Here is a 27,892-nt window from a genome sequence, read left to right on the forward strand (position 1 = left end):
TGAAGCCTTTCATGTGTGATGGGATAGTTTACGATCTATTGTGGTGAACTGGTCTTCTTCCTTCATGCCTGAGCCAAAAGGCCAGGCTTTTTTATATTTTCCCATCCAATTGCTTAGAACCCTCAGTGCTTTCCTGACCGCCCTCGCTACTCTCCATGAATTCTTTATTTTTTTTATTTTTTTAGGGCACACACTAACATCCACTAATCTGTCCCTTTAAGTCTATCTGGCGGCCAGCCAACAGCGAGTATCACAGCCTGGAAGGAGGTCTTGGAGACTTTGACCTGGCCTTAACTATCCCCAAACCCACCCTCTGGCGCTACACCAACCAACCCCTGCCTGTCTAGCACAGGTCTGAGCCAATCGCCCCCTGGGGGAAGATATCATAAGGACTCTACTATCCTAGGCACCCCTATAATGTGGCCGGTTTTGAAGTGATGTTGTAGTTCACACCCCAGCCTAAGACCACCCATTTTTACACATTTTTAAAAGACTCCTTATTGACTCCACATTAAACCACTGGAGTATCACCAAGCACCCTTCGTATTGGTCGAAAGATCCCGGATGTCATCCAAACCCACCCCACCCCACCCCACCTGGGAACAAGCTCCTTTGTCACCCAACCAGGATCAAGCTCGCAGAGAAGTTCAAAACCGGCAGGTGTCTCAAAATAGGTAATCGAAAGCCACAAAGCTCTCTGGGTGCTAAAGCACCGGCACCCGGGAAGCAAGTTCCGGCTTCCGTTCAAGTTAAAGTTGGGGAAGATCTCCAGGATCTGTGGGACCACGGTAACAGCCTCCAGTGGCCAAGAGACTGTAATGGGAAATGTACCCAACTTCAAGCTGTCAAGGGAAAACCCCGGAGATCCACTGGAGTCTCTAAAGCAACACCTACAGGATTCCTTGGATGATCAACATATGACTGATTCACCACCCACCCCTCAGGAGAGTTGCTCTCTCCACTGCCTTCCCAGACCGATCCTGCGGCAGCCAAACTATCTCCCACAGGCAAGGAGGCAGAGACTGAAATACCCAGTATTGCTGAACGAGCTGGATATGATCAAGGCCAACAAAGTTACAACCTCCAGCAGAATCCGATACCATCCCAACAGTTCCAGGACTACGTACGGGACTAGTCGAAAGGGTGCAGCCAGCAGCTGTGAACCCTGAGATCAACCACCAGTCTCATTTTTACCAATGACATTGTTTGTTTGCTGGATATAATGACTAGCCCCTCATGGCAAATGTTTGTATGACTGTCAATTGTCCGCTTACCTAGTTTTCTAGTTGAATGCATTCTCATGTTTATTCTGTTTATAATAAGGGAGGAATGTAATGTGATTGGCTTTGAAGGGGTGTTGTAGTTCACACACCGGCCTGAGACCACCTATGTCATGTGATCGCAGGAATAAATAAATAGGCAGGGCTAAGCATAGGCAGTCCCACGCCAGATCCTGACCTGCGTGTGCATGCCATTTACTATCGCGCAGCGGGAGGCCTATGAACAATGGGCCCGATTCACAAAAGTAATCTGAGGCAAAATCCTACCTTTACGACTTTCGGTATTCACACAGGGCATTTAGGAGTAGTAAATCACAAAAGTAATCTGAGACAAAATCCTAACTTTACGACTTTCGGTATTCACCAAGGGCATTTAGGAATAGTAAAGTTAGGATTTCTGAGAAAAAATCCTAACTTTATGACTTTTGGTATTCACAAAGTGCATTTAGGAGTAGTAAAGTTAGGAATCCTAACTTTAGTACTCCTAAATGCCCTTTGTGAATACCCAAAGTCATAAAGTTCGGATTTTGTCTCAGATTACTTTTGTGAATCGTGTCCTATGTTCTGAGCCCCAAACACCAGCTGGGGGCCAGAATACAACAACCGCAACCCCCACTGGAACTGGTACATAAGAGGAGCAATCCTTTGTGATACATTCCTTTGCGCTGAAGAGTCCAGCGAGTCCATCCCTAGAACATTTTATAAATCAACTGACTGTATTTTATTAGAAATGATCTGACTGTGGTACAACACTGCCGCCATTGACTAGAGAAGTTACAGAAGCTCTAGATAAATGTTACCATTCCATCAAGCAGTCCTAAACAGTATGCGCTGAAAGCCTTCGAAAACGTGACACATTCCCACGAGCCAGGGCTGCTGCACCGAAACCACCACCCGGAATTTGAGCTGACGCACACACGATGGACAGGATCAGGGAAATAAATCCTGGAAGATAAGATACGGCAGGCATCGAAAGCCTGAGCATTGGCATGCAAATGGTAAACACCTTGTTCATGATAAGCTGCAAGGGAATAAAAATAAATCTTGCAATCATGTTTTACTTCCCGGGTGTACTCATGTTAACTCTCAATTCATCATAGTGACGACTTTCGAGTTCCCTCCTTTAAGACCAAAGGGCATTCTGTGCGAGGAAGGCGTTTGCTGCCTTCAAAGGTCAAAACACCGGAACACTCCTTCGGTGGTGCTGGATCAGTTTTCAGAGTGGGGGTGCTGCCCGTGTTACATCGCTGACGTCATAGGAATTTTGAAAAATCCAAGCACCACACAAAGAAGAAGTGTAGCGAATGTTAAATGAACTCCGCACATTGAGCAGGAGAGTAGTACGTTTGTACTATAGAGACAGGGGTGGATTCTGGGGCTCACTGTTGCGAATATATCAATAAAGCATGGTCTGGTGGCACACCCGTTTAAAGAGAACATTTTTCATCAACATGGCCACTAAGTTTGCACAAACTTGTAGTTGCGCTGATAAATCTATGTAGTGCACAAAAGATAATGCATGAAAATTGGGTTTTAGCATATATTAATCATTTGTGCATAACCAAGGAAAGTGCCTTCGTATTATGTATTGATATTTGAAAATATTTGTTTCATAGTCAAAAATACATCCATTAAAAACAGTTAAAACAAGATAAAAACATACAAAAAGCACCAATAGAGAGCATAAAAGCCCATATACAAAGATCATCCAAACAACTGTAGTCACAAAAGGAGCATTCAGTGCGGTATGCAACGTTTACAACAAAATTTTTACAACGCACTACCATTACAAGGCAGGTATTTCCACGCATACCATTACAACGCATTGCGCTGGGGGGCGCTCTAGGGTAAGTAATAAGTTTAATTTTCTATCCAACACCTTCCCTAGTGTCCACGGGGACTGGAGTTGGAATAGAAAATTATACTTACCACTATCCAGCACCTCTAAGCGCTATGCGTTGTAACGGTATTCGTTGTAAATACCGCGTTGTAAAGGTATGCGTGGTAAAAGTATGCGTTGTAACGTCATACATCCATTCAGTGCCTATCTGTGTATAGCTTTTAGCACTTTGCTTCTGATTATCCATGCGGAGTGCAGAAATTTGGAAACAGCCACGACCAAGAGCGAGGTGGTGTCCCTTTAGCATATTCTATACATGGGGACAATCCATTTGGACGATGGTTTAACATTGAGGGGACAAAAAACAGCACATGCTCATCACTTTCGCGAGTAGTTGTGCAGCATGAGCAGCAGTCAGATTCGTGGTTCACCTTCCTCCACTTCACAGGAAAGGGTGCTACAGGTGGACACCCATGTCTAAATTGTAGATATAGGATTCGTGCCTGTGCCATGCATATAAAATCCCCAAACTCCTCAACCTTGCAAACAGGCTTATGAAGGTGGAACACACTTGTCAAACTCCCTATTAAAAAATTGTGGTCTCTAAGTGGCTAGCTATCTCTACCATCATATGTTTCACTGCAACGGCGTCCCTTACCCGAATTGTCTGAGGCTCACTCCAAATCTTCCATAGGCCCAAATCAAGCCATGTCTTTTTAAACACCCTTCACCAACTAACTCTCCATACCTCATTGGCTGAGATGACATCCCTCAAGCCCTCCTTAAGATGACACAGTTCATCGGTACTCCACACTCGGATCCAGTACAGCAAAGGTTTTAACAATAGCACTGTCGCTATCTCGTAAATTCATAAATCTAGACAGGGGGGGGGGGGGGCATTGACTTGTCCTTCCCTAGACCCAAAATTCCCCTAAGGAAGTTATTTTCTGATATGGACAAGGGGATATTTTTGCAGTAGCCCCATATTTCCACCCCATAAAGTGCTGCACTCCCCCCCACCAAGCTTGCACCTTATACATTTCTACTGCTAAAGGAGCAGGGGACCAAGCCGTTTTGTGGCAAACTTTTGTATGGCATCCACCCGTTGTTTCGCATTTAAAGTACTTTTTAAAGTCGGCAGATTCCATTATCCTGTCTCATCTACGCTGATACCCCGGCAGTCGAACTCCTGAACCCTTTCCAATGCCTCAGCACCCACCTTAATGACCCCTTTCACCCTACCTTTCTTGGAGTACACCATATATTTGGTCTTAGCAGTGTTATTTCGAGGCCAAAGTCTCTGCAAAATTGGCCTAAGCTATCAAACAGATTTTGAAGCCTCCTCCTAGCTTTATTCAAGAACAACATGTCATCTGCAAAGAGGAGTGCTGGTATTTTTACTCCCACCAAGGAAGGAGAGTCACTCACACAGTTCAATAGGTAGGTGAATCAGTTGTTTCTATATATTGGAGAAAACGGATTGGGGCAAGGACATAACCCTGCCATACAGGAAAGGCATCAGTTAACACTCCTTTCTCCCCACACCTTACTTTCGCAAAGTTCCTCTTGTGGAACAATCTAATCAATTGGAAGAGGACAGACAGGATGCCCAGTCCCTGGAGGACTTCCCAGAGCTTCTGGTGACCTGGTCAAAAGTGGCAACCAAATCTATGAACGCCACATCAAGGTAAACCTTTGCCAACTCTACTACCTTCCATTCGACCAAGAGGAACCGAAAGACCTGATCCATAGCCCTAACTTTCTGCCTAAAACCTGCCCGGAGGTCTGTGAGGATTTTGTTCTTCTCACACCAGTAAAGTGTCTTGATTTGTTTTGATACTATTAAAACCTTTGTTTCCATCACACTTCACAATTACAAAAAAATGCTCTTCATTTGTGCTTTCCTAACTCCTACTATATTTTGAAATTTGTGTACAGTTTACTTAAAGATATTTAAATCTTGTTCTAAAAAATAATTGACATCCCAAAGTCAATCCTTTCACATTCCATGTACTCCAGCAAGATTGTCATATAGTTCAGTTTACAAATGGTTCTTAATTCTGAATTGGGGCAGGGATGGAGCTGACCTAAGATTGAGTGGAAGGAGATTCCAGGATATAGCTGCTCTCACTGCAAAGCTGCTACTACTCCAAAGCTGCTGCCACCCCATTTTGATTTTTTAAATCTGATAGCATTTACTCGGAAGGAGCTTGCTGATCTTAAGTTTCTTGTAGGAGTGTACCATAGTAAGGCTTTCTATAGAAAGGAAGGTCCTTCTACAGTGCCTTCTTTACCAGATTCTCCATCATGGGTTTATTCTTAGAGCCTTGACCTTTAGAAACTTACCTGCAGACAGGGAAATCCCAAACCAATCTTTAAAGCAATATGTCATCTTAAAACAACTTTGAGAGTAGACGATTGTGCAGAAAAATGATGCTATGTCTTTCAAAGTTCAGACTCTACAATAGTGCAGTACTCCAGAGTAGCCTCATCAGTTGGGGTCATGAATGAATGAATTGAATTTATTTATTTGCATAAGTTAGTTAAAACCATTGCATTACAGTAAAAACATTAAAAGAAAACACAAAAAAACAAAAAAAGATACAATTCCTAGAAGTTAAAAACTCTGGTAAGGCGCAATAGTTGAGTCCTAACGTTTGACTCTGTGCTTCTTCACTTGTTTGCTCTTGGCCGTTGTTCTTTGTCCGGTCCCCGTGAAAGTATCAGCGATCTGGCTCCTTAAGTCTGATGGACTTACTTTGCTACCATTCTGCATGCTGTTACTCTTCCTCTGATGGAGTGATTGTGCTTATCGAGTGAGTTGGAAGTGTTCTTTCGTGGTCCTGGGGTTTTTGAAATAGTCCTTTACGAGGGCCGTGGAAGGGAGCAGTTCCGGGGTAAATAGCACCTCTGATCAATTGTACAAATCTTCCACAGCGGGCCAGGATGTGAGGTTCTTTTTGTGCGAAACATACTGCAGAGGCCTCACTGCAGGTAGGTACTTTTTCTCTCAGGCATAGTTCTCTCAAAATAATCTCAAAATAATCCTCCTTTCTGTGGCTAAGATCGGGCAACAGCACAGGAGGTGTAGCCATGATTCACATTTGTAGTCACACAGTCGACATGCTCCTTCAGTGTTTTGGTTTGCTCAGGCCCTGCTGGAATCCGTAATTGGAAGTGCCAGCAATCGCATGCAAATAATCTCTCTCCTGGTTTTAGGGTTGGGGGAACGGTAAGGTAGGGCTGAGGTTTGTTTACTAAGTATGAGTCGTTCAGTGGGGTAATCAAATATAAGATTTTTAATATGGCCTGGTCTTGCTGGAACGAGACTAATTGGACTTGTTTATTGATTCGCGATTTCCAAGTGGCGTATGATGTTCAGGGAAGAGCAAGTGCTGGTTTGTTTATTTAAATGGAGGCCATGGTTCTCATAAGCTGTTTGTGCCATGGTGAGCCAGTTTTTTCGAATATGTCTCTGAGGCAGCTCTTTAAGGATTCCCTCAGAGATTTTTGAATTCGGATGTACGAGAGTTCTGGGAGAAGAGAAGCTTGAGTGACCTTTCTGATGGCCACAGCTGAGGGACTTTTTAACTTGTTGTTCAATTTTATCAGACAGTATGTTATGGCAGTCGATTTGTTGGTCAGTTCCTTTTTATGGCCAGAGGGTCTTACGGTTTCTGTAAACCAGACCCCCAAGTACTTGTATTTCTGCACTGAATTGATTGTCCTGGGGCCTATGGTACAGGTAATATGTTGTTTGTGTTTTTGCCTGCCTATTATTATAATCTTGGTCTTTTCTGAGTTTATAGTAAGTTAATTCGATATGCTGTAATCATGTAAGCTGGTCAGGCTCGTTAGAGGCCCACTTTGGTGTGATCCATGATGACTATGTCATCTGCGTACTGAAGAATGTGTAGAGATCGATTGCATAGTCGGGGGGGGGGGGGCAAAGCTGCTGTTGACAAGAGCTTTTCCCAGGACTGCCGTGTACAGATTGAAAAGGAGGGGAGCCAGCACGCAGCCTTGTTTCAGACCTCCAGTTGTATAGATTTTAGCTGAGAGAAATGTGGGGCCTGTTTTCATCAGTTAGGGTGAATCTTGGGATTTTTGCTCCACTTTTCTGCTCCACTTTTTTCTTAAGTATGTGAGCTGTTGTTTTTGCTGAATTCATTTTTTTTTCAAGATCTTCTCCCTTTAACTCTGTTCCCTCTTTTTAGTACTTTTTTACTCATTAGAAACAATTGACTTTTTTAGCACACTGGTTTTGGCAACAACTTCTGCTTTTGTATAGATAAACAGCATGCATATCCGTCTCTAATCACTAGTATTTTTTCATTAGACCCACTGTTTCTTTCAGAAGCGTTGTCAAGACATATGACTGTCTTTTCCTTAAGTCTTAAGGGCTTTCGGCTGCATCAACTTATCAAGTGATTGATTGCACTCCAACTCCATGGTAACGTGTTTCAGTGACTAACTTCTTGAGTAAATTATTATATTTAGTTGGGTGAGAGGATTTTCGGTTGGCTTGATTAACTAGTGAATTAATTTGTGAGGGAGTGCATGAGTAAATGAATGACCAAATAAAGGGTCTCTTTATTGTGTGACTGTCTGGGTAGTTGATTTGGTGAGGGAATTGATGAATGAATGAGTTGATAACTGGAGATCATGAGTGAGTTGGTAAGTGAGATGCTGGGTGGGTCCATGTGAATGAGTGGACATTGAACTACATACAGAGAAGGGGAGAGTTAGCAATAGTAGCCTGACATTATGCATCAATAGAGAAGTAATGCCCAATGTGTAAAATTGGGCGGTTGTCTATCCTATGCCAGGGCGATGGACTAAATTACTCTGTCAAGCTGGCAGAGGTCCCGACGACCAAATTTTGAAAAATCCTCAGGCCGGTGGACATTTCAAGCATTGACAGGAACCGCCTTCAAGGCGTTCCTGCCAATGTATTGTCACTTTGCTGTACGGTTCCATCAAACATGATAGAACGGTAAAGCAAGTTAACAATTTTTTTAGATTTTCAAAAGCAAGATCCAAAAGCAGGATTTGTTAATGAAAAAAACAAAAAACAATGCTTACCTCGCCATGGGAGTTTGACAGGCAGTGAAAACTGACGTGTATGTCCGCCCATATGAATTCGGTGGGCGGATATACAGGTTAACCTCCAACGGTCCTCTCTCCATCGGGCCATCGGAGGGTGTACCCACAGCAGAGACACAGTAGTCTCCGCTGTCATTACACCAACTTTCCGCCCTCATTTAAATGGGACGAGCGGACTGTTATGCTGCGGTAAGGGTACTCCGCCTCCATTACAACAGAGTACCCTTTCCGCCAACATATCAGTCGGCAGCACAATCTATAATATTGCTGTATATAATATTACAAAGCTAACCTAACCTGCAGGTTTTTTGTTCCGGAACCAAATCTTATTTTATGTAAGAACCCCTTTCAGAGGGCTACAGCATGTAAGAGCTGCTGGGCTCAATTGTGGGGGCTGATGTTGAGTGCGTCGACCTTCAGTGAGCTCTGAGCAAGTAGCCCAAGTGCTACCCCTTCAGCACTTGAGTCTAAGTGGTAGCCCGGATCGAGTAGTCTAAGGCTCCCCATGGGGAAGATGGGAGGGCTTGGGTCTGGAGAATAGGAGCAGATTACATGGGCACAAGACTCAAAATACATCCAGCAACCCCATTAAATCAATGTCCAGACAGATACTTGATTTTATGATAAACCTAGTATTCATATACAAACACAATGTGAAATATGGCACACACAAACAATACACATGCTTTGTAGGGCCTGCACTCTAGTGTTGTTCAGATAAGGTCCTGAGTCCAACGTCCCCGTCTACTGACAATGGTTATTCACATTTAGGCAACATTCAGGTTAGGCCTCACTAGTAGGTACGAGTCCTAGAAGTTCTACGATGACTTCTTAGAAGTCAAAGTGTCCCAGTGCCCTTAGTGCTATGAGTCAGGGCAAGTTCCCCAGCCCATTGATCAGACTTACCGACTAATGCTGGTGTGTCGGCGATGAGCGATAGTCTTATCACTGCAGGCAAAACAGCTGGGGGTCCAAGCCCCTCCTATCGACATACGGGCAATGGACTAATTTTCTTAGAGGTTCCCTTTGGCATACCAGATTACTGACTTTGGGTGGCACAGGGCCTATGGTCCGCTCGGTGTGGCAGCCATTACCTGGATTGTAAATCTCACACTTTGCTTAGGTGTTCACTCGGCAGAATCCCCGTTGGACCTTGCTCCCTCAGGCCCAGTCCTCCTGCTCACAGCATCCTCTGGTCTCCGCAAGAGGACAAAAACTGGTGCATCTATTTCCAGGCAAAGATGTGATTTAGTGTCTCTGTCTTTGAAAGTTGTGTTGTGGGTGTTGCCTCCTTGGAAGTGCCCTTTCCTCTGTCCTGTCCTTTATCCAGGAAGCAGTCTGTCACAGCAGGATTGACTCCAATTTTGATAGCTCCACAACACAGGCCATGAGAGTGACTAGAGGATCACACCTGGATGTCAGCCTCACTGATATATGCCTAACAAAATGCTAACAAGCATTGGAAATGCAATAGGTCTCGCAGCATTAGAGTTAGTGCTTTTAGAATTGTTTATGGGTTTTTTTTGTAAATCTTTAGCATTTTTGTTTCCTGTAGCCAATGCTAAAGAATTACAAATAAAAAAAGCCATAAACAATTCTAAAAGCTCTAACTCAAATGCTCCGAGACCTATTGCACTGTGTGAGGGTGAGGGGTTGAGGGTGAGTGAGGGAGAGGGTGGGTGAGGGTGAGTGAGGGTGAGTGAGGGTGAGTGAGGGGTTGAGGGTGAGTGAGGGGTTGAGGGTGAGTGAGGGGTTGAGGGTGAGTGAGGGGTTGAGGGTGAGTGAGGGGTTGAGGGTGAGTGAGAGTGAGGGTGAGTGAGGGTGAGGGTGAGTGAGGGTGAGTGTGAGTTAGGGTGAGGGGTTGAGGGTGGGTGAGGGTGAGGGTGAGGGGTTGAGGGTGAGTGAGGATGAGTGAGGGTGAGTGAGGGGTTGAGGGTGAGTGAGGGTGAGTGAGGGTGAGTGAGGGTGAGTGAGGGTGAGTGAGGGTGAGTGAGAGTGAGTGAGAGTGAGGGTGAGTGAGGGTGAGTGAGGGGTTGAGGGTGAGGGGTTGAGGGTGAGGGGTTGAGGGTGAGGGGTTGAGGGTGAGGGGGTGAGGGGTTGAGGGTGAGGGGTTGAGGGTGAGTGAGTGAGGGTGAGGGGTTGAGGGTGAGTGAGTGAGGGTGAGGGGTTGAGGGTGAGTGAGGGTGAGGGGTTGAGGGTGAGGGGTTGAGGGTGAGGGGTTGAGGGTGAGGGGGTGAGGGTGAGGGGTTGAGGGTGAGGGGGTGAGGGGTTGAGGGGGTGAGGGTGAGGGGTTGAGGGTGAGTGAGTGAGGGTGAGTGAGGGTGAGGGTGGTGGCCCGATGGGAGAGAGCAGCCAGGATGGGAGAGAGTGTGAGAGAAATGGCAGGATGAGAGAGAGATGGCAGGATGGGAGAGAGAGATGTCAGGAAGGGAGAGAGATGGCAGGATGGGAGAGAGAGATGGCCGGATGGGAGAGAGTGTGAGAGAAATGTCAGGATGTGAGAGAGATGTCAGGATGTGAGAGAGATGGCAGGATAGGAGGATAGGCGAGAGGGCGTCAGGCAGACAGAGAGAGAGAGTGGGAGGAGCAGTGACTCTGTTACAGACAGATCGAGGGAAGTAGGGAGAGAGGTGAGGGGAGGGAGAAACGGCGGCCGCGATTACTGACACTTCAGGAGAGAGGGCGCGTGAGGAGAGCTGAGAGTGACAATGTCAACAAAGGACGGGAGGGCATGAAGAAAGGAGACCCCCTTGCAGAGGTGACGGGCAGAGAAGAAGAGACAGCGACTGGTGAAGGGTCATAGACAGAGGGCAATGGGAGAGAAAGGCGACATTGGCAGGGAGAGAGAGCAGTGATGGAAACACAGTTCATTAGACAGGAAGCGTAAAGGGTGTGAGGCTGGAGGGGGTACCAGGTGCGGCCCCCGCTCGGGGAAACGAGGTGGAAACAGAGAGAAGCGCTCCACAGCCAGAGGCAAAAGACGGGGTCCGGGCACAGGCGAGGAACGAGGGCACATTGGGTACAGGCAGCATTCATAACAGGGCGCGCTGGTGAGCGCCAAGCCTTCCTGCCCCCCAGGCCTGGAGAACAGACAGCAAGGCCCAGCTGCAGCCGCCCTGGCCTCCCGCCAGCCCCAGGAGATCAGCCGCCTGCAGGAGGAGTGATTCACCGCGGCGGCACAACGGAGCCTGTGTGCAGCGGCAGCGGCGGGCCGAGGGCCTGCTTGTTTTGGAACAGACGTATTGCATTGAAAAAATAAAGTTTACGAGGGCTTGAACCGGAGCTCAGCGACCGCTGCTCTATTTTAAGAAGCGTCTCGCGCTGTCACATAGACGCAGGCAGCGCGAGGCGCGTCTTTGCTCGCTGAAATGGTTTGCGAGATGTTTGTCACGAGCAAATGTAGCGCCTTGAAATAATAACGGGACACTGCGCAGAAATATTGTGTAAATCAGTGTGCATAAAAAAGGTGGCGTTCTGAATTGAAAATGTACATACTGGCTGGTTTGTCACTCCTTGATTCTGGTGGTGAAAACCCTAACAAGACGAAGAGAGCGAGAGTGAGCTGGCCCTGGAAACGCCTCCCCTCCCTGCTGTTTGTTTCAACAGAAAGAGGAGAGGAAGCAGCGCTGCTTGCCAGCACAGCCGCCCATAGGCAACAAGACGGAGGGAAGAGAGGGGAGGGGGGAGGAGAAATGCGACACGGCGGGAAGGGGAGGGGGCGGAGCGGGTAAAATAAACAAGACGGAGGGAAGAGAGGGGAGGGGGGAGGAGAAATGCGAGGGGGCGGAGCGGGTAAAATAAACAAGACGGAGGGAAGAGAGGGGAGGGGGGAGGAGAAATGCGACACGGCGGGAAGGGGAGGGGGCGGAGCGGGTAAACAAAGACGGACGTGCACGCGCTTTTAAGCTCAATGCGCATGCGCATTGAGCTTAAAAGTCACGGGCACTGCAAGGAATCGCCACGATTCCTTGCAGTGTGGATAAAGAGTGGATAAGTCCCAATACTCTCGCCTTGCTCGATGCGCATGCGCATCGACAGGCGAGACCTAAAAAGGCCCCAGCCTTGCTCTTTGTGATTCTCTATCTGTGCAGTGTTTCCCTTATCAGAGGTGTCCAGGCCCCACTGATCAGATACCTTTTCAGAATCAAAGAGCCGCTTTGAAGTGCACAGAAGAGTCTGGCCTTTCCTTCATCCAATATATGTCCCATCCAGCTCTTGGGAATGTAGCAATCCACAAAACTGTCTCGGTGCTTCTCCACATGCCCTTCCAAGGCACCTGGGTTTCCCAGATGGAAACCACAGACCTCAATGTATTGAACACTCATAGGCACACATACATCTCAGCATGCACAGGCAAACTCACGCGTGCTGCACAGCAATACATGCTATCATGATATATGCACAGGGCGAGTTAAGCACACAGCAGTGCATTAATTACTTGAGCGCTGGGAATGCTCCTGGGTAACAATGCATGTCCTTGTTTTATGATGTCTGCTGCAGTAAAGAAGGCGAATAACTATGTGCTAATTAGCCCAGACCAAATTGCAAGGTGAAGTCCCATCTGTAGAGTTGCACAAGATCCCAAATGTATTTTCATCTTTTTGAGTATCATCGGTGAGATGCAAACTCTTCCTCTATGTCATCATAAGTTAGTGGCCTATGTATAGCATGCAAGTAAACAAAGTTGTGCATCTTCTTGTTCCTTAAAATGTTACTTTGTGTGGCTAGTGCATGAGTTAAAAGTGTGAGACAATATAGAGTCTACTCTTAGTTCCTCAATTTACACTCTGTAGGCTCTTGTCCAAATTACAATGGTTCATTGTTTTATTGACTAGGATCTGCGAAATGACGTTGCCAATTTTTGTACTGTGCTGTGATGAAATAACCGCGCAGCCCAAAGAGTTTGGTTAAAAGGATGTACCTAAGTCTTGAATCATGAAAATGAATGAAACAGAATTCCTGCTGCAAATCATTGTGAGAAGATGCAAGTGCAGAAATAAAGGCCTGTTTGAGACAGCATGCCAATCATATCCAGCTGATTGTTCTTTTTGTCCAGCAAACATCCATCTTTGCCGGCAATCTAAATACTTACCTTTCAGCTGTGCAAAATCAGATGACTCTTAATTTTCTTCAGCTGAATGCCAAAAAATCTGAGTTTTTGCTTGTTGACAACAACACAGAGAGATTTCAGGGCTCCGTCTGACCCAGTTTACTACTGGTCTCCCATTGATCTTTGGAACCTCAAATCGAAGCTGTTTTTTCTCTCTTAAAATACTAAGAAAAACATTGCCTTTTTTTCAGTCTCACATGAAGATTGTTTTCGATTGGGGTTTTTTCCAGAGTAGATAACTGTAATAGTCTTTATCTTGAGATTCCTGATTCTTACCTACACCGACTACAAGTGATTCAAAATTGTGCAGCCCAAGTAGCTTGTGGGTTATGAGGTTTGATCATGTCTCTCAGACTTGAATCTATCCACAGAGGATCTCGGTGAGACAGAGGGTGGTCTTTAAAGTGCTATGTGTCATGCACCCATTTTTTAATGGCATTGAAAAATCCCCACCAGCACTTCAGATCAAGCTGTATAATCGAGTAGGGACTCTTCAATCCATTGCACAGCTAATATGTTTCATCCCGCATGTTAAGCAAGCCAGATCAGCTGGTCAGTCCCTTTCCATGCTTACTTTACAACTTTGGGATGATCTTTCTAGGGAATTCAATCCATTATGTGCCACATATGTTTAGTAAGGCTTTTAGATGTTGCAGCTCTGTTAATTGCACATTTGCTGGTTTGCTTTAATGCCTCTAAGTCATGTTTTGTTCGCCCCAATTGGTGAATGCTTCACCTAATAACTCTATTCAATTCACATCCATTTTGCATTTGCTTTGACAAAGAGGACATTAATGGCAGTATGCAGGAACGATGTCTGTTCCACATATTTCTCCAGTCGTCATTTGCAAAATAGAAGCTGTGCTTCATGTATAGATTCCACTGTTTAAATAGTTACCCACTAATCAGAACAGTCTGTTAATGCTTAGCAGTTACATAGGCAACCACAAACCAATACATCTTCCCTTGGCCAATATATCTGTGTAATAATCATTTCATTTAGAATTTGTGGTCTTTTCAGCATTCCTCTGCCTTTCATCGGAACCTCTTTTTAATTGCATTTCTCCCTTACTGTCGCCCAAACAGTTAACTTACCTGATAAGACCTGGGCTAGAATTCTTTCCTGCTCACTAGTGTTATTCTTTTCCTTATTCGTGATTTTGCTCCTCCTTCACCACCCCCTTCCCTCCCTAAAACATTGACATTCCTGATGTGTTCCTGTATAGCACATTATTAATACTACATCTTCATTGTACTGATGGGTACCTGAAACTAAGAAGACTAGTAATATAGCTGTGGTAAAAAGAGAGAAGGGACTTTGTTAGTCATCTATTTTGTCTTAATTTCAAATTAATAAATTCAGAATTTTTTTGTGCAAACCCTTTTAATGGGTTTTTTACATTACAAGATCATCACATGTTGTTATACATCATAATTACATGCATAGTGCTAAGAGATATGAGTACAAGCCAACAAGGATGTAAGCTACAAATAATTTAGGGTCGGGGAATATTGAAGTGTGACTCGTTTCGCCCCAGATGAGGTTCTCCTTCCTATAATATGTCCGGTTTGTGCAACTGCTGGTGTAATCAACTAGTTACTAACTTGGGAATGAACCAGGGATGAGTGGTTGGGGATGGGGATGTGAGTGGGCAGACAAGTGTTTGGTACTGGTGGCTATGCTGTGGGACTTACAAGGTCGGTCCTGGTGTTGGACGGGATCTGTCCCTGTGGGGCCTGACGGGGGCACACGTGTCTTTGTTGTCTCTGGGGGCCTCTGCGTTGTTGAGGGTTCTCTGGCGGCCTCGGCAGGAGGACCCTGGTTGAGCTCTCCCAATAGGAGCTGGTAACGCCAGGTGTAGTTGGGTTTCTGCCATTTGCTGTCGGAAGTGCTGAAGAAGTGCGGCCTATTCTGTGGAAATGCTGTGCCGGCACCCCTCCCCCCATATCTTTTCGTGCATGATTGCGACGTTGTGAGAAGTTGGCCTGGTATATGCTGTCCACTAATTAAAGTGGGCACCTCGTATCAGTCCAAACAACCCTTATTGATGATTAGGTTAAAGACAACCTTTATAGAAAGCTATCCTAGTGGTAGCTGTGGAGAGCAGCCTTCAGGCTAAGTCTCGAAGGAATGAAAATCAGCTTGTTTTACCAGATCAGAACCTCCTGATTAACCACATGAAAGGAGAACCACACAAGAGATATATAAAATATATGTATTTATTACTAAACACTCTCTACTAACCTCTATACTAGATTAGAGCACCAGGCACAAAATACTTAATCAATAGAACGACAGTAAATAGCACAATACACAGCAGGGAGACCAAACCATATACTAAGAAAGTGGTATAACAACAACGACTTGACTAGACACAGCGCCTAGAGCACATAGAATCACAGGGACCCCAAGGAACCACCCAAAGTAGTGACTCTGGGGACCCACGGAGGACGGTTGTAGTGTAAGAACACAGAAGCGAGCTCTGTACAGCTCTATGGGAAAGTCGCAGTTGGAAAATTACAGTTTAAGAACTCTTCGGAGAGGACTTCAAGCAAACCCTTTGGAACATAGAAGGTTCTAAGGCCAGCACCCTTTTGAGTACCGAAGTACCTGTGTTACCTATCCCAGGGGATCTGGGTTCATAGGGGTCAAGTGGTGTCGGAAACCGTTGTCGTTTTCAATGGCGCGACTCAAAGAAGTGCTGCTGCCGGGAAGATGAAATGCGTCCCACGGTAACCAAGCCTGGAAACATGGTGAGAAGAATCTCAAAGCAGAGGGTACAGAGTCTGGGTCACTTCAGGGTGACTAGGGGCTCGGTAGACGAATGCCCGCTGATGTCGGGTGCTTCAGGTGAGAAGACTGGATGCTTGACTCTGCAGCCACAGATACCAGGAGATGTCGATGATGACCTAAAGTCCGGAGGTGAGCTATCCCATAAAGGATGTCGAGTGCTGAGGGGTCAGTGTCCGGATTTAACACCAACAAGCCTTGGAAAATGGAACCCATGTGGGCAGAGGAAACCAGTCACGGTGAGGACCAGCAAGGTCCTAGAGACTCTCGAAGCTATGGGGAGTCAGGGCACATCTGGAGCAACCAGGGAAGCCCAAGAGAAATCAAAGTTATCTTCAAAGGGACCCACAGGCCAACAGACCAGGGATCGCGAAGGGACCTCACGCTGAATCACAAAGTACAGGCCCACGGAGCACTCATGGAGTGGAAGTCAGAAATCTTCAGTGGAAATTCTTTTCGGGGTCAGGACTACACATAGCCCATAGTACAGCCTCAGGGATTGCCACAAAGCATATGCTGCTTCAAAAGTACACTGTGCACAGGTGTTCAGGTTGCACGGTCCCCACAAGGGATACGGGTCTCAGAATTGCTGAGAGAGCAGATCAACCTCAGAGACGCTCAGGAATCTACCTCCTGTGTTGCAGAAATCTTCGGAGTCCTCAGGAGCTTGAGAGACGCAAACTGGTCAGATGCGTTAAGGTGCCTGCTTCATCAGGGGAGTAACTCCTTTACTCCAAGGGATATTCTTCAGTCATCCAGCGTAGTGTAGATCATAGAAGTACTTGGTTTCTGCTTGCAGAGTTTAGTCCAGGTAAAATCTAAAGTCCTGTAGTCAGGGTTCCTACTTTATACCCAAGGAAGGGGTTAGACAACTCTGGGGCCCCACATATGGGAGGGTCAGGACAGAGGGGTGGTTACACTCATGTCCTTTGTCCAGTTTCACGCCAGAGCAGGAGCAAATGGCTCCTGCAACCGGTTTGAGCTGGACTATGCACAGGGACACGAAATGTGCCCCCAGTGCAGACTGTCAGGCACTCTCAGAGTGCACCCACCAAGCCCCAATACACTAAATCCTGTCTGGGAGGTGGTCACACCTCCCTGTGACAGGAAACCTAATGTCTAGCATTCCCCTGCTCGAGCTCATCTCAGCAGCAGGAGGGCAGACGCGTGTCTGTGGCTGGCAGCATCAATTTTGTGATGCTCAGGTCGAGAAAGCTGGCACCGGGTAGACCGGTGCCCCACAGTAGTTGTTCTGCAAGAGAGGAATCATACCTCCCACACCAGTTACTGGTGTGGAGCAGTTACTGGTGTGGAGGTATGATTCCAAGGTGTTTGACACCAAACACAACATGTTTCTAAGCAGCCGTTTTAAAGTTAGCATTTACCGCAAGGTTATAATGCACTTAAGTATATATGGTTTGGCTGCATCACAGACAACCCTGGGGAATAGATTCTGAAGGCTGCAGAAGTGCTCTGCTCATGCAGGGGCACCCTCTCACACAAAACCCAGCACCCTGCCTTCAGGATTGATAAGGCCTGCCATACGGGTGACTGATAGGTTTATATGTGCAGTGATTTAGAATAGATGTAGGTAACCTATTTCTTAGTAAGGGGTGCATGCACCACCTTACACAGGCTGCAGTAGCAGACCTGTGGTGTCAGTTTGAATGGTTTCTCTGGGGTGGCAAAATACATGCTGCAACCCCTGGGAGACCTCTGGGGTACCTAAGCCCTGCGTACATAGTGTACCATATACTAGGGGCTGATAAGGGTACCCCAGTACACAACAGTGGAGAAGTGTGGCTCACTGGTTAGAGGCGGCAGACCCTGAAGCAGAGGTCAGACCCGGGACTAGGGTTCAATTTCCGACGCGGCAGGGTCTTGAGCCCAAATATCCACGGACTCGATAATTCTTGTTTCGGTGCCTACTCGAGTCACAGGTTCACACTCTGCAGCTCTGGACATGAGCTTGCTTAATCTCCACTACGGCCCCCCGCGGCGGGAGGCCTGGCTTTCACCTTGGGGATGCCCAGTACGGGTATCTCACAGGAAAAAACCAGGACGGGTTCCCAAGGCAAGCGCCGAGATGCCTACGGGTAATCGAGCGCTATATAAGAACGCTTAATAATAATAATAATATAAATAGTATCCAACTGGTAGGGTACCTAAAGTACATGCAATCAATTTAGAGGAGAAGCAGCTTGACTAGGGTCCTAGATAGCAGATTCCCAGTCAGTCTAAGTCGAAAACAGTGAGACATCAGCAAAAAGTGGGGTTAACTATAAGAAGCAGATCCTACTCTCCTACACACCTCCTCTGCTGTGCCCCATTTACTGACAGCTCCTATCCAGGCTCCCACTGGGGGCCCTGCTTGAGCCCGCCAGTGTATAGTGATCCCTTGCTTTGCTAGTAGGATAGCCAGTGATGCAAATCACATCTGGACCTTGCATTGTTTCCGGCGTCAAAACACCCATAGCACGTAGGCCTCCCATGTGTTGATGTCAGTATTTGTTTCTTTTTTGTTAATGTCATTTACATTTCTTTCATGGTAAGACTTTTTGTATATACTGGAGTATTTCCATTACCTTTGACCCTGACTCAGGATTTGATACTCAGTCCCTGGTCTTTGTTTTATGAAATCATCAAAAACACCTTTTGTCAACTTCAATTTTGTTTAAATTCAGTTTTCATCTCATACTTGATAGTTTTTTTTATTAGGTTCACATAATTTTCTCCATGGCACAGAATGGTGTATGCATTTAAAATGTTATCTTATCCCTATTCTCTTCTGTTCTAGGATCTTGGAAGACTGGAGATTCCAGCCGAGCTTGCTGTACTTCTCCGAACGGCTGAAGGTAAGAACAGCTGCCAAAGAAACTCACTCCCATTCTCCACCCTATAAAGTGACTTGCTCGATATACCATAATGTAAACCTGACACCAAAGTGTGAACAGTGTTAATCCTGCTCATGATTACAGGCTGGAGTTACTCATGACTGCTGGGTATTAGAGCTTTGCCACTGATACTGTGTGACCTGAAGAGAATGACATACTTTTCTGTACCATGGTTCTAGAATGGGAAGGGTGTATTTGTGTGTACTTGTATCTGTATTTATGTGTGTATGCAACCTCCAATGATTTAAGTACCTCTCTGCAATTTGAACTGACTCCATCGATGCCTTTAAAGCTGAGCGTGAACTGGGGCACTTAATGTACTTGTGCCACTAATAACACAAGTCCTATCACATACTGCATGCCACATCCCCCTGTGTCAAGCATACACATCATTTACCCTTTAATTAAGCTGAACTCTCACCACATATTGTGTGGCCGGTCTAGATGAGGTAGTCCTCAAACGGTTCTCCTCTTTCCTTCACAACCACTTCTAGAGAATCAAAATCAAAACCTTTGAGTCCACCTCCATCCCGTCAACAGGGGAGTACCCCAAGGATCAGTGCTCTCCCCTCAACTCTTCAACATTTACATGGAACCCATCACCTCCCTACTCAGAAAAGCTAACATCCCTTTCCACCTTTATGCTGATGATACTCAAATTTACTTGGAAATCTCCTCGGCCAAAGACATTCAAAGACTCAATGAAACACTAATAGAAGTGCAACTTTGGCAGACAAGTAACCACTTAAAACTGAACCCGGACAAAACCGAACTACTCCTCATTTCGAACAAAGAAGAGAACCCACTAATGGTAGAGTGGCTAAAAGCTATTGATGCGTTCAATGGGAACCTCACCCTGGCTGATTCTGTTAAATCTTTAGGCATCACCCTGGACTCAAAACTCGACATGACTAAACACATTAAGATCTCGGCGAAGAGCGCCTTCCTCAACCTGAGGCTACTGAACAAAATTAAACCTTTTATCCCGCCCAAAGATCTTAAACAAGCCACCCAGTCATTGGTGCAGTCAAGACTGGACTATGGAAACGCAGTCCTCTCTGGAATAGTGAAAACACATCTTGCTCCTCTGAAAACAACTCTCAACGCGGCTGCCAGAATGGTCACAGGAATAAAGAAATTTGATCACATCTCTCCTGCACTCAAAGATCTCAAGTGGCTACCAATAGAATTGCGGGCGAACTTCAGAACAGCCTGCCTCACCCACAAAGCCCTTCACACAGGCAAACCTGAATATATGGCGGCCAAACTTTAAAAAGCTGGCCAGAACAGAACTCTCAGAAGCTCTAACACCCTACTTCTCATCCCGCTAAAATCACGAAAACAAAAAACCACGGCTAGGTCCTTCGCTGGTAACACGCCCAAAATCTGGAACTCGATTCCCCATCACATCAGAATTATTTCTTCTTTCGCTAAATTAAAAAATCAGCTCAAAACCCTCTTCCTCGATCGAGCCCTAGCGAACAGCTAGAAGCAGCTGGAGCCTTGAGATTGACACCTCACCTCTCTTGGATGCGGTGTTAACAAGTCCTTGAAATGGAACTCTTCGTCATTGTCATTACGATTGTCCTGCGCTATTGTATTATGTTCTGCTCTCTTTTCATCTGCTCTGTAATTGATGTGATCACAGCGAAGACTCCAAGGAGACAGTCGTTCTTGAAGAAACGCTCGAGCAATCGCCAAGGCATCCCAGATCCGTAGAATTTCCCACTGGCTGGTGTTGTAGAATCGATCACATAAGAATATGAACCAGTGATCCAACAACATCCTGTGTGACCTGTCGGCTGACAAGCACCGGAAGCAGTATAAGAACTGAGGAAACGTATACCCAATACCAAGGCTGTCCAACCTATTCTCAGTCCTGATGAAGACCCGCCCCAGATGCACATAGTCAGTGCATCACCACTAGGGTCGAAACGTCGACGTACTCTGCTATAGATCTAACTGTACAAAGTCTGATAGGAACAAAAGAAACCATTTTGCCAAAAGACTATTGTGATTACAGTTGATAAGCTTGAAAAATTGCATTTTTATTTATCTATGTTGTGTAACCTGTAATTGTCCATCACAAATCACGATCTACACCACTTGTTGTATTTCATTGTATATGTCTTCTTGTATTTTGGACAGCATAGCTAATGCTTTATCTAGTCAAAATTACAGAGAAAGTTGAATACTAAAGGTTTACTTTCTCACCGTTTGGGTCAGTGTTTATTCATTTATTTGTCTTACTACATATGTACCCCTCCTGGGGGTAAACACACATTACAACGCATTTTTTACAACGCACTACCATTACAACGGAACTTTTACAACGCAAATACTATTACCACGCATTTATTTACAACGCATGTTTTTACAACGCAGGTACTTTTACAACGCATACCATTACAACGTAAGTATAGGTAAGTATATAATTATATTTAAAATGTTATATGTTAGGTTTTTTTTAAAGGGGTATTTTTAGGGTTCAGAGTCAGTTTTGGGTTTTTGGGTAAAGGGGTATTTTTAGGGTTTAGGGTCAGTTTTGGGTTTTTGGGTAAAGGGGTATTTTTAAGGTTCAGGGTCAGTTTTGGGTTTTTGGATAAAAGGGTATTTTTAGGGTTCAGGGTGAGTTTTGGGTTTTTGGGTAAAGGGGTATTTTTAGGGTTCAGGGTCAGTTTTGGGTTTTTGGGTAAAGGGTTTTTTTTAGGGTTCATGGTCAGTTTTCAGTTTTTGGGTAAAGGGGTATTTTTTGGGTTTAGGGTCAGTTTTCAGTTTTTGGGTAAAGGGGTATTTTTAGGGTTCAGGGTCAGTTTTCAGTTTTTGGGTAAAGGGGTATTTTTAGGGTTTAGGGTCAGTTTTCAGTTTTTGGGTAAAGGGGTATTTTTAGGGTTCAGGGTCAGTTTTGGGTTTTTGGGTAAAGGGGTATTTTTAGGGTTTAGGGTCAGTTTTCAGTTTTTGGGTAAAGGGGTATTTTTAGGGTTCAGGGTCAGTTTTCAGTTTTTGGGTAAAGGGGTATTTTTTGGGTTTAGGGTCAGTTTTCAGTTTTTGGGTAAAGGGGTATTTTTAGGGTTCAGGGTCAGTTTTCAGTTTTTGGGTAAAGGGGTATTTTTAGGGTATAGGGTCAGTTTTCAGTTTTTGGGTAAAGGGGTATTTTTAGGGTTCAGGGTCAGTTTTGGGAATTTTAGATAAAGGGGTACAAGAAAAAAATAAAATAAAAATAAATATACATTAAATTAATTAAATAAAATTAAATTAAATTAAATTAAATACAATTACATTAAATAAAAATAATTTTAAATAATATACAATTAAAAAAATTATATATACTTACCAATACTTACGTTGTAATGGTATGCGTTGTAAAGGTACCTGCGTTGTAAAAAAATGCGTTGTAAATACATGCGTGGTAATAGTATTTGCGTTGTAAAAGTCCCGTTGTAACGGTATGCGTTGTAAAAATATGCGTTTTAACGTCATATATCCCTCCTGGGGGTAAACACACATTACAACGCATTTTTTTGAAGTATTAAGTACCATGTTAAATTGAAGTACTCCTCCCGACAGAACCATTATTGTTTGTTTAATTACCCGCCCAGGTTCTGAGGGTTATAGGGTTACCCCATTACACTCAATGGGCTGTAATTGATGTGAAGCGCTCCAACCCCCCCCAGTCAGGCTAGCGCTATATAACACTTCTTAAATAAATAAATATTGTGAGGGCAATTGCAAGATATACCCCTATGGAAAGTGGAATGTTGAAGTAAACTGTCACACATTTGGTTCAAGTCAATAAAGTATTTAATGCAAAAAATAGCTGGCCGTGGGTCACAAAGCACACAGGGGGATCCACCTACACCTGTAATGGAAATAAGCTCCCTTAGAGAAGGCAGGATGTAGATATGTTCTCTATTGCAAAGAGTTCTAGTATGAACCACCTGACTAAATTCTCACCAAAGCCACTTGCACAGCTGAGCTCATGAAAGAACTGTTTGATGGCTGCTGTTATAATTCTTATATTGCATTATAGTGGCTGTACCATCCAGCATGGTGAGCCTTTAGAGTGTTGTTTTGCAAAGGGTTGCCTTAGTGACCAGAGTTCTGTGAGGTCACTGGATTGTAGGTGATAGGAGTAGTTATTGGAAAACAGGTGAAGGAGCTCCATGTATGCTGCTGGTATTGGCTAGAAAATTTGAAGTACTTACTTAGTTACTGAATCTGGTCATCACTTCAATTTGGTGATGAGGACGAGACACAAATCCACACTTGCAAAGTACAATGGATTAGTAAAAAATGTTCAATGTAAATCAGCACACAGCCGCTAGGCTGAAAAAGAGGTTTCTTCTTCTCAGTCTCTTAAGGTTGCCCATTTTCATCCATGGAACCACGGGTTGGCGAGAGAGGAAGCAGTGACTGCACGACAGAATATGAGAGTTTCATTTCATCTCTCGACCCGGAGGCTCATGGAGCACTGACTCCGTTTGTTTCTAGATTATACTCAGAAATACTGATAAAGCTTTAGAAAAACCCATACTTGTACCAATTAGTTATTGTATTTTTTAACATCACTTGTATATATTTCTCTTCACATATTTATAGCAACAAAATGAGTGACTGAGGGATCATACTCTGTCCTGACAAAGAAGCATCTCAAGCTTCGAAACATGTTGACACTTAAAGGAGAATACGCACATTACTAGTGTGATCTCTCCGACTCACATTTTTTAACAATACCAGCCTATGACCAATTAAAAAATGTTTAATCCATAAGGCCAGGTATTTTTTAACATCACCTTTTCATCCACCCCTGACCCTTTTTCACTCACAACAGATACACCTCACATAGCACTTACAATAATATAGTGCTCCAGCGTAGTCACCAGTTGCAACCCGTCCCGCAGCGGGGCGGGAAGACCCCGATGATGAAGCATGACACCAAGGGTCCTTTTGGTGTGTGAGGGGTATTTTAACAAACATTGCGTATGCCTTACATTTCTAGACATACAATAAACCTCTTTGAGGTGGATCCTTTTGTTTCATAAACTTTGTTTGGAGGATGCATCCACCTTAGTAAACTCAGGAGCACTACCTCTGCACTCCCTAATCTTTGATTTGCCCATTTTCATGAACACACCCCATCCAAATCTGTGAAATGTTTATTTTCTTTCGTACGAGGTAGAAGGTGGTGTGACAGAGTTTTGATGGCTAGCACAGTGTAATTAGAGTAACTTTTTATTTTTGTAGTTTTATATAGCACAAACTTGACCCGAAAGTATCAGAGTCCTTTACATGAGCACCAGTTGTGTTACAGACTGACACATTTGTTTTGTTCGGCACACGAACATTAAGTGATTTGCCCAGAATCACAGGATGTTGAGTGTCCATGCCAACAGTCAAACCTAGTTCCCCAGCTTCAAGGTTGACCGATGTAGCTGTTAGGCCTGTCTTTGGATTAGCTCACATATGTTTGGGTAACACAAACATAGTAAGTCTAATTTTGGACAGGTACTCCACTTCCTTTAAGCACACCAGAAGGAAAAGTTGTTCTTGGGATATCAATTTGGGTGAATATTGAAAAGGGATTTGGATCTTTATAATTAGATATAGTCCCATCACATTCACTGCATCCAATGAAAATGCAGGATGCAAAATCTTCTGTAAGGGCAATGAAACAATAAGGTCCTCAAAATAATTATGAGTAATATAGTTTACACGTTCAGGAGTGAAGTCTCCGTGCGAGTTTAAGTAAGAGTATTTTTCTTACCAATTCAAAAACAATTGGGATCATTGGTACTCTTCAGGTTATGTCAGTGGGCACATGGGAACTCAGCTAGCCTAAAGAAATAAATGGCCAGGTATTGTTTACTCTGATCAAGAAACTGAATTAAAGTCTTATCTTATTAGACTGAACACATGTTGACTTCATCACACCCACTGTCCCTGATACAGCCACCTGTGAACTAACCAAACAAGCTTGCTTTGAGGGGCAGCCAGACGATCAATGGACTAGGTAGCTGGGAGGCTTCCTACTATCAGGATCACAGACCAAAGCCACAGCATGTGCATCTTCATTGTCTTTTTTTGTGGTGCATCTGTGAGGGCATGCTCTGTCAGCAGTGTCTCTCAGCCCTGTAGTCTATTTGTAATGTGATGTGTGGATCCGGGTGGACAGTCCTTAGCACTTGACAGCGGTGTTGGTGATCAGTAGGACTTGGTACTGATCTGGCCACCTGGGTAAGGCAATTACATTCACTGCTGGTCCTTTAAATAAATCCAGTCACCTCACAGCAGATTCCTATAGACTTTGATTGGGTCAGTGGACAGTGCCCTCTGTACTTTAGAACAGGAGCTATTGAATTGGTGAATCAGTTCATTGCAATATTCTAAAGGCACATCTTCAGGCCAGTGCAAATCAAGACCTGGAAAGAGTGGATGGGTGAATCATAGATCAATTATTCAGTCATAGATTCAAAGGCCAATGATAATTTCATGTAGTACTAGTTTAGTCTTTTGATTAATAATGGCTCTCGTCAACATTAGGGCTAATGGAAGTGCTTCAAACCATTTAAGCCTATTTTTGTCACATGGCTTAGATTTTGTATTTCCATTATATCTTTCTACCTTCCCTGAGGATGCAGGGTGATACAAGTGATGGAAATGTTGACTGATCCTTAACCCCTTCGACGCTCATGACGAGCCCAGCTCGTCATGGAGTTTCCATTGACTTCAATGGAAATTACATTCAAAGCCATAAAACACCTTAGCATCCAAGTGGTTAAACCCTTGCTTAGATCCTGATTTACTGATAACATAAATGGTTTCCTTTGTCACTTCTGAAATTAAGCTGAAATCTGGACCTGTGGCTAAAGTCTCAGATCGGTCTTTTGGCCACAGTGATAGCATCATCCTAAGCCCAGTGATTGGGCTCCTCCCATCAAAAGAAAAATTAGACCAAAACACAGTAACAAGAGCAACATATCAACATTTGAATTAAATATTCGCGTACATGTATTAAAGAAACATGAGGGGCAGATGGGCAGAGCATGTAGATTTACTCTTCTTGTCTGCATTGCAAGCTGCATGTACCACGATGCAAAGGAGCAAACATTTCTGGGATATGATGTAGTGTCCAACCACACCCTTTTACCTACCTAAACTGATTTTTATGACCTCCTCTACCATTTATCACACGTTCCTAATGTTCCTTTTTGTAAAAATTGCATTCCGGCCCATTGATTGCACTTCATCTGGCCCAAGCCAGAGAGTACAGCCTGAGCCGGAGAGTACGTCCCGGGTGTGGAGAGTGGCCAAAGCTGGAGATTCCAGCCCAACTGCGGACGTAAAGATACGACTTGTAAATGACCTTTGTGAATACCAAAAGTCGTAAAGTTAGACTTTTGACTCAAATTGCCTTTGTGAATATGGTCCATAGTATACTGCAGTGTATTTTCTATTTTTAAGTTATTTAAATATGCACAATAAAGTATACACGGTACTGTGGTAACACCTACAAATTACAGCGCTACTTAGAATTTTGTTTTTAAAATGTGCTGTTCTCCCTGCTGGAAAAATATATAGAAAATTATAAATACATTTCTCTACCTATTACCACTTTAATATAGTAGTAATAGGTAGTGAACAACAAGAACACCTACCACGTACCTATATAAAAGACCCTAACCCAGAATGCAGCGAAACTGTGCTAAAACTTCATGACAGTCTCTTACCTTTGGTTAACACAGCCATTAGCCAGTCACATACTTACTTATCATCCGCTGGTACTGCGTAATACCGCTAACTTACTGTAGTATACCGTGGCACAGTATATAACTTGGTAGCCACACTCCATTAACTATAACTCGCCACTCTTCCATGCACTATATACTCACAAAAGATTTGATTTGCGATGCCATAACTATTGTTGTAAATACTTTTATTTTACATGATATAAGTCATATAATATAAAAGAAGATAGATAAGTAGTGCATGAAGAAGGTGCAAGTTATAGTTAATCAAGCAGCTCCTGTGACCTGAGAGAGGAGGAAGCCATGCATCATACCTGAAGCACCGCTGGGGGATCACAAGCCCCTCAGCCCCTGCTAAGCGCAGGCCAAAGGCGGGCTGGGCCACCTCCCTAACGCTTAATATCCTGAACTGGTGCGGACAAGTTCCATGGCAAAGAAAAAAGATAAGTGTCAGGATACAGGAGGAGAAATAATAGACACTCTTGACTCCTTCCTTGTAAGAGCAGCAAATATATTAACTAAGGAAATCGAGCTCACAGAATGTCGGTTTTCTGTTGAGGAGATAAGAACTGGCTAGCTTACTATGGATGATCAGCCATTGACGGGAAGCAATGTTTATGCGGGGTTAGAGGGGTTGAAGGACCTGCTCCCTAACTCAATTGATAAGCACTTTGCCCCACCAGCCTCTACGTACATGACTTTAATGGATCTCCCGACAAAAAGAAGTAGGGGTGGGACTAGACAAAATAGTTCACCCAAAGCCAAGAAGTCGTCTAGACTTGAAATTTCGCTTCAGAGCTTACTATCTGTAAATATGGATGATCTCTTCCATAGAATGGAATCCTTTATCAAAATCATTTGTTGCAACATTTGAGGCGGGAAACAAAGTTAGCCATAGGGGCGGAACCATGGTACTTTAGCAAGGGAGTCATCTGCAGTCTCTCGTTAGTGCATCACATTCAGTTGATCAAACGGGGGAATTAGCTTATCCAAAACGAGACAGGGGTAATGCCCCCTTGACAGCAGTGCAGCCTGACTCCAGGATAGAAGCAATCCCCAATTTGGTCAGTCCCAGCATACAACAATTACTTTCCCTCCCCATGCCCTTAGAGAAAGCTAAAAAACC

The 27,892-nt window shown here is 44.4% G+C and overlaps 1 protein-coding gene across 2 annotated transcripts in view; it reads left to right on the forward strand.

Moving 5' to 3' along the window:
* MYO15B (myosin XVB) overlaps window positions 1-27,892 on the forward strand; it is an 810,836-nt gene that overhangs the window by 94,083 nt on the left and 688,861 nt on the right. For both annotated transcript variants that reach the window (XM_078654532.1, XM_078654533.1), the window contains exon 3: window positions 18,925-18,982. In XM_078654532.1, coding sequence (XP_078510658.1) covers window positions 18,925-18,982 — 58 coding nt within the window. The remainder of the gene's footprint in view (window positions 1-18,924; window positions 18,983-27,892) is intronic.

This window comes from Lissotriton helveticus, chromosome 7 (assembly GCF_964261635.1).
Source record: "Lissotriton helveticus chromosome 7, aLisHel1.1, whole genome shotgun sequence".
NCBI classification, from domain to species: domain Eukaryota; kingdom Metazoa; phylum Chordata; class Amphibia; order Caudata; family Salamandridae; genus Lissotriton; species Lissotriton helveticus.